We start from the raw sequence: 14,164 nt of genomic DNA on the forward strand, positions 1-14,164 counted from the left end.
AAACTACAGCTCTTTATATGCCCTTTACTGTGAGATTAATCTTGTTTAATTTTTGTGAAAACAATACAAAATATACCACAACACTAACGAAATAAGGAGTGTTAATATGATTATGAGCCTTCGCAGGAGACTGCAGAAGTAGAAGCTTGATCTGCTGACTGTGGTAGTGGTTTTTCTCTTTCGTGATGAATCTGACCCACTTGAGTTGCATGTGCTCATAAAATACTTTTAGGAAGCGAACTCCTTCTGAACCTCTTTTTGCACCTTTGAACCCTTGTTTTTTTCATTCATTCAACCTATTTTTTGAGCGCTTACTGTGTGCAGTGCACTCTATTAAAAGTACTTGGGAGAGTACAATAGAACAATAAGCAGACACATTCCCTGCCCACATCAGGGACATTTAATCATTTGTAGAAAATCATCCTCTCTCTTTCAAACTGATGGTAGGCTTCTTTATCCCCAAATCTGAACTGGAGGGGGTGCAGAGGCCGTATTTTCTTTATCTGTTTCGGCACCTTACAATGATGAGTTGGACTATCCAAGTTTGATAAGGACCTCCTTCGACAATGATTCTTCTGAATGAGATGCAAAGAACTCATCGACATCTGCATCATTCAACCATTGCTAAAGTGTGTTGCCGTTCCAGTTCTACAACTTCTTTGGTTCTCTGATCAGGGTTCTCTTCAGTGCCTTACAATTACATTCAAACTGTGGGCAGAACTTCCTCCAAAATCCACTCATTGTTCATTTCTTAGTCTTAGCCTGGGGGTGGGGTGGGGGGCAAAGGGGAGGAGACAGGCCACCCAGATTCACTTACCTCAGCCAAATCATCTAGGTAAGGCCTCAAGCTATATACATTGTGTTCCAACTGACTGTATGCAGAGGTATATCTGTGTTCTGGTATTTATCATAAAGGGCTTACTATGCGGTAAAACACTGGGCTAAGCACTGGGAATTATGCGAGATTATCAGATCAGACATAGTCCCTGTCCCACCCAGGGCTCATAACTTAAGAGGTAGGGAGACCAAGGACCTTCTCCCCAGAAAGAAAACTAATATTAAACAACTCACACAATAGTCACACAACAGGCCCCTGGTAGGGCTGGGACTAGAACCTGGATGTCTTGGCTCCTAGTCATTCATTCATTCATTCATTCATTCATTCAATCGTATTTACTAATCTCTTACTGTGTGCAGAGCACTGTACTAAGCACTTGGGAAAAGCAGCATGGCTCAGTGGAAGGATCACGGGCTTGGGAGTCAGAGGTTGTGGGTTCTGATCCCAGCTCCACCACTTTGTCAGCTATGTGACTTTCAGCAAGTCACTTAACTTCTCCATGCCTCAGTTGCCTCATCTGTAAAATGGGGATTAAGACTGTGAGCCCCTCTTGGGACAACCTGATTACCTTGTATCTCCCCCAGAGCTTAGAACAGTGCTTGGCACATAGTAAGCGCTTAACAAATACCATCATTATTATTATTACAATAAGCAATAAAGAGAGACAATCGCCACCCACAAGGAGCTCACAGTCTGGGTGGGGAGGGGCCGGGTGAGACAAACATCAGTACACGAAAACAGACATCAATACAAGAAAACAGACATCAATATAAATAAATAAAATTACAGATATATACATAAATTCTGTGGGACAGGGAGAGGGGGGAAGAGCAAAGGGAGCAAGTCAGGGTGACGTGGAAGGGAATGGGAGATGAGGAAAAGTGGGACTTAGTCTGGGAAGGCCTCTTGGAAGAGATATACCTTCAGTAGTCCAATGCTCTTTCCATAAGGCCAAACTACCTCCCCTATTAAGTGAGTTAAGATATTTCTCCATCTCTCCTGTCTGCCTGCAGGGTCCTCATGTAATAATAATAATAATGATGGTATTTGTTAAGCATTTACCATGTGCCAAGCACTGTTCTAAGCGCTCGGATAGACACAAGGTTATCAGGTTGGATGCTGTCCCTGTCCCACATGGGGCTCACAATCTTAACTCTCTTAATTAGAGAAGCAGGGTGGCTCAGTGGAAAGAGCATGGGCTTGGGAGTCAGAGGTCATGGGTTCTAATCCCGGCTCCGCCACTTATCAGCTGTGTGACTTGGGGCAAGTCACTTAACTTCTCTGTGCCTCAGTTACCTCATCTGTAAAATGGGGATTAAGACTGTGAGCCCCAGGTGGGACAACCTGATCACCTTGTATCCTCTCCAGTGCTTAGAACAGTGCTTTGAACATAGTAAGCACTGAACAAATGCCATCATTATTATTAATTCCCATTTTAAAGATGAGTTAACTGAGGCAAAGAAAAGTAAAGTGACTTGCCCAAGGTCACATAGCAGACAAGTAGCGGAGCCAGGATTAAAATCCAGGTCCTTCCTTCTGGCTCCCAGGCCTGTGCTCTATCTGCTATGCAGTGTGGCATAGCAGCACTGCTTCTCATGTCTACCCAGGGGGACGATGCTAGGGTGCTGAGGGTTGGGAGGGTGGGGGAGGCGGGCTTAAAGAATTGCTTTTGTTTCAGATGGCCTCTTTTTCCTACCCATCCATTTCCACCTTGAATGGAATCCAAGTGACCTGGGTCCCTGCCTGAGGTCCACCCACTCTACTCAGTGAGCAAGCCAAGGAGAGTCGGCATATTTGAGGCTGTGTCCCCAAGACAACACAATGCCAGTCCTTCAGTGCCCACTCCTGCTGGCCAAGGGAGGTAGTATAGTCTCTGTCACTGGTGATTTTTAAAAGAAAGAGTCGCGCTCTGTCAAGACATTCACCTGTCTATATGCAGGGGGATGGACCATTTGACCTCTCAACCAGCTCTGGGATTCTGATTCAGTGTCATGACATTTCTCTTAGACTTGTGGCTCAGTGGAAAGAGCACCAGCTTGGGAGTCAGAGGTCATGGGTTTGAATCCCACCTCTGCCACTTAGCTGTGTGACTGTGGGCAAGTCACTTAACTTCTCTGTGCCTCAGTTACCTCATCTGTAAAATGGGGATTAAGACTGTGAGCCTCATGTGGGACAACCTGATTACCCTGTATACCCCAGCACTTAGAACAGTGCTCTGCACATAGTAAGCGCTTAACAAATACCAACATTATTATGTGGGACAGGGACTGTGTCTGACCTGATTAACTTCTATCTACCCCAGCGCTAAGAATAGTGCTTGACACATAATAAGCACTTAACATGATAATAATAATAATAATAACAGCATGAGGAGCCCAGTAGGAGCCAAAGGGGAGTGAGAGGGAAGGCAGCATTGCTAGAGCCTGGTAATAATAATGATGGTATTTGTTAAGCACTTACTATGTGCCAAGCACTGTTCTAAGCACTCTCATGGGATGGGGATTAGAGATCCGATGGCAGGAAAGATCCAAGAGACTGTTCAGGTTTTTCCACTCTGCTCACGGGAAGTTGCTGGTGCAGTCAGGAAAATCACCCCTCAAAGCGGGGATGGGGCAGGGGGCAACATAATCAACAAGTCTTTAATTCACCTCCTCCCTTGAGTGCTGGGACTTGGGAGCTGGATGGAACAGGGAGAGAATCAGTAGGGAGAATGATCCTCAGCTCCCTGACAGACAAATGGACCTGCTTGGGAGTTACCCTCCCCTTTTCCTGAATCTTCACACAATTTCCTCCCTGCTTGTCTTTCCCTGCCTCTCCCCTCTTTCCCTCTAACTCTCCCTCTTTCTCTCCCCCTCCTTTTCCCTCTTTCTCTTCCCCTTCATTTCCCTCTCCCTCTTGTCTCCCTTCCACTGGCCAGACCTGGCAGCTGGATGGTCCCCATATCTCATCATCCAGGACAGAAGGGGATTAAAAATAAGAGCACAGGCAAGAGATAAATCATTGGCACTTAGCCCAAACAGGGAGTTTGTTAACGGTCACTGTTCCCGGAGGGTAGGGACTTCTACATTTTGTCAGCAAGAGAAGAGTGGCTAGATCATCCCCAGGACCCCCCCGTCAGGGGCCAGCTGTCTACCTCTACTTTCCTTCAAGCCTCAGCTGGCATGACCTTTGGCCCAAAAGCTCTGGCCTGACCCTGACTTCCTTCCCCTGCCACCCACCCCTTCGATACTCATTAGCGCTCACCCCAAACTCACTTCTGGCCTAGAGGGAAGAGCCTGGGCCTGGGAGTCAGAAGGGCCTGGGTTCTAATTCCAGCTCCGCCACTTGTCTTCTGTGTGACCTTGGATGAGTCACTTAACTTCTCTGTGTTTTGGTTACCACTTTTGTAGAATGGGGATCCAGACTGTGAGCCCCATTTGGGACAGGGACTGTGTCCAACCTGATTAGCTTGTATCTATGCCAGTGCTTCGAACAGTGCTTGACACATAGTAAGCACTTAACAAATGCCATCATTATTATTACTAAGCGCTGGGAAAAAGCATATACCCAAAAATTAGACACAATCTCTGTCCCTAAGAGGCTCACAACCTAAGAACACTTTCTCCCATGCTTAGCACAAAGTAGTCAAAGGCCTCCATTATCTCACCCCATCTTATCTCTCTGCTCCTTTCACATGCTTATTCCCCAATGGTAATCTTCGTTCCTTCCAAGCCAACCTTCTAGTTGTCCCTCACTCTTCTCTGTCCTACCGCTGTCCCTTTGCTCACACTATTCCCTCCTCCCAGAGCTCCCTCTTCCCCACATCAGACAGACCCCACCTTGGCTCACATTCAAAGCCCTTCTGAAATCCCACTTCCTCCAACAAGTTTTCCCCAGTTAATTTCCCACTACCCTAAACATGGCCTAGTGAAAACAATACATTAACTGGGAGTCAACAAAGCTGGGTTCCAATTCTGGCTCTGCCACTTGCTTGCTGTGTGACCTTGGGAAAATCACTTTACTTTTCTATACCTCCATTTCCTCATGTGTAAAATGGGGGTAAAATACCTGTTATCCCTCCCCCTTAGCCTGTGAGCCTAAGACAGGAACATTCGGGACAAGAACTGGCTCTTATCTGATTGTGTTTTATCTAACCCAGTGCTTACTGTGTGCTAAGCCAATACCAATACCACTATTATTATTCATTCATTCATTCATTCATTCAATAGTATTTATTGAGCACTTACTATGTGCAGAGCACTGTACTAAGCGCTTGGGATGAACAAGTCGGCAACAGATAGAGACAGTCCCTGCCGTTTGACGGGCTTACAGTCTAATCGGGGGAGACGGACAGACAAGAACAATGGCACTAAACAGCGTCAAGGGGAAGAACATCTCGTAAAAACAATGGCAACTAAATAGAATCAAGGCGATGTACAATTCATTAACAAAATAAATAGGGTAACGAAAATATATACAGTTGAGCGGACGAGTACAGTGCTGTGGGGATGGGAAGGGAGAGGTGGAGGAGCAGAGGGAAAAGGGGAAAATGAGGCTTTAGCTGCGGAGAGGTAAAGGGGGGATGGCAGAGGGAGTAGAGGGGGAAGAGGAGCTCAGTCTGGGAAGGCCTCTTGGAGGAGGTGATTTTTAAGTAAGGTTTTGAAGAGGGAAAGAGAATCAGTTTGGCGGAGGTGAGGAGGGAGGGCGTTCCAGGACCGCGGGAGGACGTGACCCAGGGGTCGACGGCGGGACAGGCGAGACCGAGGGACGGTGAGGAGGTGGGCGGCAGAGGAGCGGAGCGTGCGGGGTGGGCGGTAGAAAGAGAGAAGGGAGGAGAGGTAGGAAGGGGCAAGGTGATGGAGAGCCTTGAAGCCTAGAGTGAGGAGTTTTTGTTTGGAGCGGAGGTCGATAGGCAACCACTGGAGTTGTTTAAGAAGGGGAGTGACATGCCCAGATCGTTTCTGCAGGAAGATGAGCCGGGCAGCGGAGTGAAGAATAGACCGGAGCGGGGCGAGAGAGGAGGAAGGGAGGTCAGAGAGAAGGCTGACACAGTAGTCTAGCCGGGATATAACGAGATCTATCACTTAAGAACTTATTTAGACCTATCTTCAACACTCGAGTCTGTGTGTTCAGTCAATGATTTATGTTGACCACTCTAGTTGTAAATAATTTTCTCTTTGTCTCCCCTATTAGAATGGAAGCTGGTGAGCAGGAAACATGTCACTTCTTTATTCTGTACTTCCCAAGTGCCTAGTACAGTGCCCTGAACCAAGTGGGAATCCAATAAAGACTAGAGCACTCACTAACATTTATCCAGTACTCAAAATAATGCTGACACACATTAGTAGCTATGCAATGTTCACCAGTACTCAACAATACACTCTCACGCAATACTTAGTGTGCTCACACAACAACACTCACTGGTACTCATCTAGTACTTTCCCAATATCACCTGTGGTTGTTCAATACTCACTAGTCCTCAACAAATAGAACCCACTGCATCCCAATCTACACACTTCACTCTTCTAATGCCACCCTACTCTCTGCACCTCAATTTTGTCTATCTTGCCTTGCCTGTGTCTTCCCCCGGAGCCTGGAACTCCCTCCCCCTTCATATCTGACAGACCACCCCTCTTCCCACCTTCAAAGCCCTCCTAAAATCATGTCTCCCCCAAGAAACCTTCCCTGACTAGGCCCTCATTTCCCCTACCCACACTCCTCTCCATGTTGACAAAGCACACGGCTGTGTAGCCCCTTAAGCGTTTTGATATTCTCCACAGCCCCACTGCATTTCCCCCAACATCACCCCCAACCCCCAAGGACTTTAACTCTGTTGGCACACCAGGGATTGTAAAGAGCCAGACTAGCCAGGGGCTGCTGCCTTCCCAAGACCTAAAGAAGAAGGTAGTTCGGGAAGGGGGTGGAAAACCCTGATTGGATTGGCCTTCAGGCCTTGTGGTACTGCTACTCAGGCCTGGGGAAAGTTGAGCCAACAGGAAAGTGGACCCCTGCTTGGGTAATGTCAGCCTCTCAATATGTCATCCCCTTCCTTGCCTGCAGAAGGGTGCAGAAGGGCATTAGACTTCCACAGCCTGTTGACTCTAAGGCTGCCAGCCAGGAGCCACAAGAGAAACATCTGCACTGGGGTCCTGGGCCTTCACTTCCCCCATTTCACCTCACCCTCTGATAGACAAGGCTGCTGGAAAGCATTGTCAACAGCTCCCAATTTTCAGGAGAAGTCTCCAGCTGCTGTAGCACTACCCACTCCTTGCCCCCAGCTGGACCCTATGGAAACTCAAGCCCTGTCCATCCAATCACAGCTCTCCTTGAGAGCCTTAAAGCTAGAGAGGGTGAAACAGAAATTGTTCTTGGCAGTAAGAGAAGATGGTGGTGGGTTTGTGGGTGAGGCTATGTTGGTGGCTACTTGCTGGGCCTCTGGTCCTGGCAGGGCCCAGTTTACTGACCTGTGGAGAGACCAGCCTACAGTTCACTCTACTGCTAGGTGCTGGGAATCAGAGACCCCATGTATCTGTGATGACTGTGGGTGAGTAGGTTGGGGCTTGGTGTCACTTTTGTTTTCAAATAATGTGTGGTGTCTAAATGGTGCTTACTCTGTACTAAATGCTGTACTAGGTGCTGGAGTAGATACATGATAATCAGAATAGGCCTGTTACCTGTCCCTCATGGGGCTTATAATATGAGTATAGGGGGAGAAGGAAACAAGTACTTAATCCCCATTTTATGGCTGAGGAAACTGAGGCATACTGAAGTAGCATGCCCCAGGTTATACAGGAAGCAAGAGGCTGGATTAGAACCCATAGCCTCTGACTCCTTAGCCCACTCTGTTCCTTTCTAGGTGAGAGAAGGGGGCTGTCTTCTCACTCTAAATTAATGCAGGCTTTACTGGCAGAGGCTATAGCCTTTCCTGTATGGATGCCTAGTTCCTGGCCTCCAGGAGGGAAGGGGGTTAATGCTTCCAGTCTAAACCTACTTTCCAGCATCCACCTGGAGGATTGTCTCAGCACAACAATATCTTGCTTTTCTGACAGTAGGTGTCCAACCTTCTAAAGCCTTTCAGGGCTAACTAATCTTCCTCCTTCCTCTGTGTGTGTATTTGGGGTGGGGGTGGGGGGCAGTGAGAGAAAGGGGAAAGGATTACCTTCACAAAAGGAGTTGAATGAGTTGCCAAAAGAAAATCAGATTTGACAGTCACTATTCCTCACTGGGCTCACAGTTCAAATAGGAGGGAGAACAGGTAATGAATCCCTGTTTTTAACAGATGAGGAAACTGAGACCCAGTGAAGTGACTTATCCAAGGTCACACAACAGGCAAATGTCAGAGCTGGGATTAGCACCTGAACCTGGACTCTTTCCACTACCTCACTAATGGCTGAGCTGGAATTCTATCTAGCTGATGGACAACTTCACCCTCAGTCTTAGTGCCTAGAGTCTCGACAGCCTGTGCCATTGAAAATCTGAAGTTAGGGAGGGGGCTGTCTAGGAGACTAAAGCTGTTGCTAGATCAGATTTGGCCTACATACCCCTTTGCTCCCTTCCTCCCATCAGATGCTAAAGGAGTGGCACATGAGCTTCAGAATGATTCCACCTGTGGGACTTCATTGCTGTGGAAACCAGATGGTTCTGTGGTGGTGGGGGTAGCCTATGGCAGCTGTTACATCAACCAAAAGGTAAGGTGCTTAGGTTACCCCACCCACTAGCTGCACACTAACACTGCCAGTGTTGGAATGTGGCCAACTGCCCTCGTGAGCCCCAGATACTGGGGAGAAGGAGCCAGCCCCAAACACCTGCAAGATGAGGGGTGGAGTTGGTGAGAGAATCAGATTCAGCTGTTCTGGTCACTCATGCTTCATCTGCTTCTTCCTCTCCAGTTACTATCTGCCTTCCTCAATTACTCCCCTCCCCCTCCTCCCCCCCCCCAAAAAAAAAAAACCACTCCAAACCTCATTCCTACTGCCAGGAGCTGGAAATACCAGTGAGGGGTGTTGACTAGGTCTCTGGGAGAGTGGCTTCAGCCCCTGGGGACATAGCTACTAGGTGGCCAGCTGTGTGGACTAGTCAGCTGTCCCTACCCCCTTCAGAATGGCAGCCACGTGATGACAATATGGATCGCAACCCCTGCCTTGCCCGGGAATGGCTCTCTCTCTGAAGAGATTCGGTGTCCAGCTCACTTAGCAGGTAAGCTAATTTTCAGAGAGAAGGGTGCACTCTGCTTTCAGGCTTAGAAGGATGAAGTTTCCCTGATGGGGCATGGGGTAAGCTAGCAAGCCAACTTGACTCTGTCTTCAGCTCAGGATGCTCCTGCTGCCAGCCCATGTGCAACAGTCCAGCTCCTGGACAGGGTGTCATGTGTACCAGGGGTGAGTCCACTGCTCACCCAGGAGGACTGTGAAACCAGAGGCTGCTGCTATGACCCAACAGATCAAGTGATCCCCTGCTACTACAGCAATCAAGGTAAATTGAAAGGGATTGGGGGGTGGGTGCTTGAAAGCTGGCACCTCTGGTTAAGCTTCTTTAACTGTCTGGCAAACTAGCAATCTCTCCCATTTTTTTTCCCCCCTTCCCCCAACCCCAAGACTCTCTGGCTTTGATCACTGCTACCTCTGTTCCATAGCATTCAGAAGGTGCTGAGTTAAGGAAGGCAAGAAGTACCTAGAAAGACTCGTGGGCAGGACACAGGCCATATATACTGCTTCTTCTCCATCCACTCCTATTCCCAGATGGCTTATGGGTCCTAATTTTCTCTTGCTCCTAGAATGTTTAAGTTCTGCTCTGGGTTGTAAACTTCATGTGGGCATTGATGCCTGACCTAAGTATGTAGAATGCCTCACATGCAAATAGTGCCTTGTGGCCTGGCAAATGCCAACCTAGGGGAGATGTATGCTTCCAGGTCCTTGGTAAGACACTGGGTGAGCAAGCACTAACCCTGTGCCCTGGATATCTGGCTTCCTACAGTGACGGTGCACTGCACAGCCTCCGGCCAATTCTCCATCATGATTTCTAAGGAAGTGACCCTGCCCCCTTTGGTCCTGGATTCTGTGCACCTGTCTGGAAACCAAACCCCTGAATGTGCTCCAATGGTCCAGAACCAAGCCTTCACTCTCTTTCGCTTCCCGTTCTCCTCCTGTGGGACCACCTTCCAGGTGAGTAGCCTTCAGCAGAGAAGGGGTTCACATCCTATGTGCCTCCCAGTGAGGTGGGGCTGGGAAGTAACTGGACTTCTTCCCCTGCAACGAGTGGGGGTGGGGGGCCCTCTTCTCTCCAGGAATCCAGAGGCCAGAGGGTGTATGAAAACACACTGGTGGCAGAGCAGGCGGTCCAGACATCTCAAGCGGCTTCAATCACCAGGGACAGTGTGTTCAGGTAATGTCTTGGGGGGAGGAAGGGGAGAGAAGGCAGAGGATGGGTTGGCTCTCCCAGGGACACTCTGAGCTCATTCTGTGGGAATGGAAGGAATCCCAAGAGTTCAAATCTGCCTCCTCAGAGCGACTGTTCGCTGTAGCTATGCTGCTGGTGACTCCTTGCCTGTGAGCTTCTGGGTCTCCACAATGTCTCCACCCGCTCCTGCCACACAACAGGGGCCCCTAGCCCTGGAGCTGAGAATTGCCACAGGTAATGTCCACCCCATTCCTTGACCCAAAGACCTTGGCCCAGTCTTACCAATTCTGCTCTGGGATGCAGATGGCTTTCCTCAAGGGGCTGGATGTGAGGCAGTTAGCTGAGGTCTCTGGCTTCTGACCCAAAGTCCAGGCAAAAGCAGGCCAGGAAACCTGAATTCCTGCCAGTGAGTCTGCTTCCTACCTGTGAATGTTATCAAACCCCCCTCTCCTGGAGACTTGGCTAGCCCATAGGATCAGGGTTAGCTTATGCCCTAACCTAGTCTTACTCTTGGCACTACCCTGGTCATGTGTGCACCACTCCCTTGCCCACCCCCGGCCCGCTTCAGACATCCACTACAGCTCCTACTACAACATCTCGGACTACCCTGTGGTGAGGCTGCTCCGGGACCCTGTGCATGTGGAGGTGAGACTGCTGAAGAGGACAGACCCCAACCTGGTCCTCGTCCTCCACCACTGTTGGGCCACTCCTAGCACCAACCTGCAGCAGGAGCCAATGTGGCCTATCCTGGAAGATGGGTAAGGCTGGGGAAAGGAGGGAGCCGCCTGGGGACTGAGGCCAGGCCAGTGCTCCAACTTGACTGCTTTCTAGGTGCCCATATGCCAAAGACAGCTATGCCACCCAGCTGGTGCCCATCAGTGCTAAATCAGCCCTGGAGTTCCCCTCCCACTACCAACGCTTTGCTGTCAGTGCTTTCACCTTCATGGACTCTACCTCTCAGCAAGCTCTCCATGGGCCAGTAAGATATGTCATTTGGGGGAACTGGGGGTTGGGGATGGGGGTGAGGTGACTTTCACAGGGGGGTGGGGAAGCCTCAACTCCAGCAGATACAAAGACTGGTACATTTGGGCATCCTCCCTTAAATAGCCTTGAGCCTGTAATTTCATGGCTAATCACAGCCTAGTGACTTCTGTACAGAATGAACTTGGCCTGGATCAGGGCCAATGCTGATAAGCATAGGCCTACTTAACCTTGACTTTTTTAGATGCAGCTTTCTAGTCTCTCCTTCCTACTCTACTTCCTTGTCTCTCTGCCAGCATGCTCTCTCCCTGCCTCCTATTCAACTACATATGTCCCTCAAGGCTCAGTTCTGGGTCTCCTTTTCACCATCTACACTCCTTTAGGAGCTCATCATTCCCACACATCAACTAAAATCTCTGTGGATGACTCCCAAATGTACCTGATTAGCCCTGACCACTCTCCATCTTTGCAGCCTTGCACTTCCTCCTGCTTCCAGGATATACCTACATGGATGCACCTCATGTTCAACATGTCCATAACTGAACTCTTCTCCTCCAATTTCCTGTAGGTTAACCAAACCTACCACTTTTTTCAGGTTCTCAAACTTATCTGGACATTCTCCTCAACTCTCATCTCTTGCATGGCCTGCCCTTGCCTCACTATCCACAATGAGGCAATTATGTCCTAGTTTAACTATTCTCTCCACCTCCTCACTGTTCTCACTGCCTTCAGTCCATATGCTACTACTCTGCCTGAACAATTTCCTAAAACCTCATTCTACATACCTCTCCCTTCCCCAGATTTTCATTGGTTACCCCTTACTCTTCAAATGTAGCAAAGTCCTAACCATTGGATTTAAGGTACTTAATCAGCTCTCCCTACCCCACTTTTCCCCCTATACCCCAGCTTGTTCTCTACACTTTTTTTTTCCTCAACCTACTCCACTGTTCACCATCTTAGCACTCCCCTCACAGCAGGCAGACCACAACTCTTTCCATCTTATCCCTACTCAAATCACTCCTCCCTCCCACCCTCTTCCCTGCCGACATGCACAAGCCCAACTACTACTTAAATGTTCCATGCCGCTTTAATACTATGGGATGGCTACCTGAGTGCTAAAATTAGAGAGGAGGTAAGTCTGTCTCCCTCAATAGGCTTAGACAACTGAAAAGCAGGGCTGCCTACTACTTCTATTATACTTTCCCATGCTCTGATTAAAGTACTCTGTATATGGTAAGCACTCAATCAATACTTCCAGCTGAGGCAGCACAGTAGAAATGAGTCCCCAAGTCTGACAAGGTCCCCCTGAAGACAGAAGGTGGGGGCTGGGCTAGTATCACTCTGGCCCCTGCATTAGCAATAATGCCACTGCAACCAATCTTCAAGGATGCATGGTGTCATTCTCGGGGAGCAGGTGAGGGGAGAGCAGCTGGCCTCTGCCAAGTTCCTGACCACCAATTACCTCCCACAGATCTACTTCCACTGCAGTGCGTCGGCCTGCCTCCCACAGGGGCTGGAGCCCTGCACCTCTCCCTGCACCAGAAGCCAGGTCCCAAGATGTAAGAAATATACTGTGGGGGAAGTCACTGTAGGCTTTGCAATTCCTCTCATCTCTTCACCCCCACCATCCACCAAACCTAACACCAACAGCAGGGTGGGTGAACAGACCTGGGTAGAGAAAATAGAGTGGTCCTGAATTTTTGTATGTTTGGGGACTAAGACACTACAGGCATGGGCAGGACCTTCATAAAAGCAGAAATATTAAACTTTCTCTACCCCAGTGTGGTCGTACCTGGAAAAAGTTTGCTTCTTGCCTCTAAGGACCCTCTCCTAACCTCCTGTAGGTGTGCCCCCTACTCTCCCTCAAACTTCAGGAAGGGGGAAAATACCCTCCTAACACTTCCCCACTCTCTAATCATTCCAGTGAGACGGACCTCCTACCACAGCTCAGCAGAGCCACTAACCCTGGTCACTGCTAAGGGGCCTGTGGACTTTACCAGCAACCAGAGAGCCCAGACGCCAGGCCTGCAGGAAGGTGAGGCGGGGAACAGGATGGAGCAGGCTGTGATGGGGAATAGAATTTCTAATGTCACAGGTGTGTAGTCTTTTTGTTTCTGTATCTTTTTTTTTCTCCACCCACAAAGGGACATCAGAAATGTGGGTGGGAGAGCATAATGTGCTGTGACAAGTAATAAGGAAAGCTGTCAAACTGGGGAATAAAAACCACCTTAATAGCAGGACACAAAGCAGGTATAGGGATGGGGAGGGAATCTTAAAATCAGTTTCTGACCACCCTCCTCCTCCTTCAGGCATCCAGGCAGCTAGATCCCAAATCTGGTGGACAAAGGTGGCTGTAGCAGGCGCTGCTGTCTTGCTGACTGCTCTCATCCTCCTGGCTGTGGGTATAAGGATGTACTGGCAGCAACAGAATTGTGCTTCTGTCACTATCTGAGGCTTTAAATAAACCACATAGTATATGCAACAGGCTCTAGTGTGCTTGGATGGAACAGCTGGGGGTGGGGATATAGATCAGGTACAGCTCCTTTGAGGGTGCTGGGCTCCCAGATGGTCTCTGGGCTTCATCTTCTCACTAAAGATGGGCAGGATCAAAGGTGCCTGGGAAAAACTTTTGCCCCCCAGGCCAGGATGCCTTTCCCATGCAAGTGACTTGGTAGCTGGGCCAAGGCTGACACTAGTGTTAAGTTCTTAAGCCATCTTAGCTACTGTTTAACCAGTTCCTGCTCATGTTGACCTGTAAGTTCTTTTTCTGGGTTAGGGATGGTGGTAGGCACCATTGCCAGTTTCCAGGAGCACTCATTTTCCCCCAGCCCTTTAAGGGGAGGCATCCAAGCTGAGCTAAAAAGAGCCTGGTGAAACCACTCCTTCACTGCTGGCCTATTCTCCTCTTTAATACCCCCATTTTCCTCTTCTCCTCCCCCCCCCCCCATCTGTTTCTTTTTTCTTCCATCC

General features: G+C 49.0%; 1 protein-coding gene across 2 annotated transcripts; it reads left to right on the forward strand.

Annotated features, from left to right (window-relative positions):
• The first annotated feature begins 7,184 nt into the window (after positions 1-7,184).
• LOC100089746 (zona pellucida sperm-binding protein 4-like) lies at positions 7,185-13,676 on the forward strand. 2 transcript variants are annotated; one of them, XM_007661169.2, is made up of 12 exons: positions 7,185-7,361; positions 8,384-8,505; positions 8,917-9,013; positions 9,125-9,289; positions 9,791-9,978; positions 10,101-10,198; positions 10,320-10,447; positions 10,782-10,971; positions 11,045-11,192; positions 12,666-12,753; positions 13,119-13,289; positions 13,504-13,676. In XM_007661169.2, the coding sequence occupies exons 1-12, from the start codon at positions 7,202-7,204 to the stop codon at positions 13,644-13,646; spliced, it is 1,698 nt and encodes a 565-aa protein (XP_007659359.1). In that variant the 5' UTR covers positions 7,185-7,201; the 3' UTR covers positions 13,647-13,676. The 2 variants fall into 2 exon arrangements, with proteins under 2 accessions (XP_007659359.1, XP_007659360.1); XM_007661170.2 differs by having other exon boundaries at positions 13,119-13,229.
• Positions 13,677-14,164: the final 488 nt, after the last annotated feature.

Source organism: Ornithorhynchus anatinus, chromosome X1, assembly GCF_004115215.2.
Source record: "Ornithorhynchus anatinus isolate Pmale09 chromosome X1, mOrnAna1.pri.v4, whole genome shotgun sequence".
Classification (NCBI taxonomy): domain Eukaryota; kingdom Metazoa; phylum Chordata; class Mammalia; order Monotremata; family Ornithorhynchidae; genus Ornithorhynchus; species Ornithorhynchus anatinus.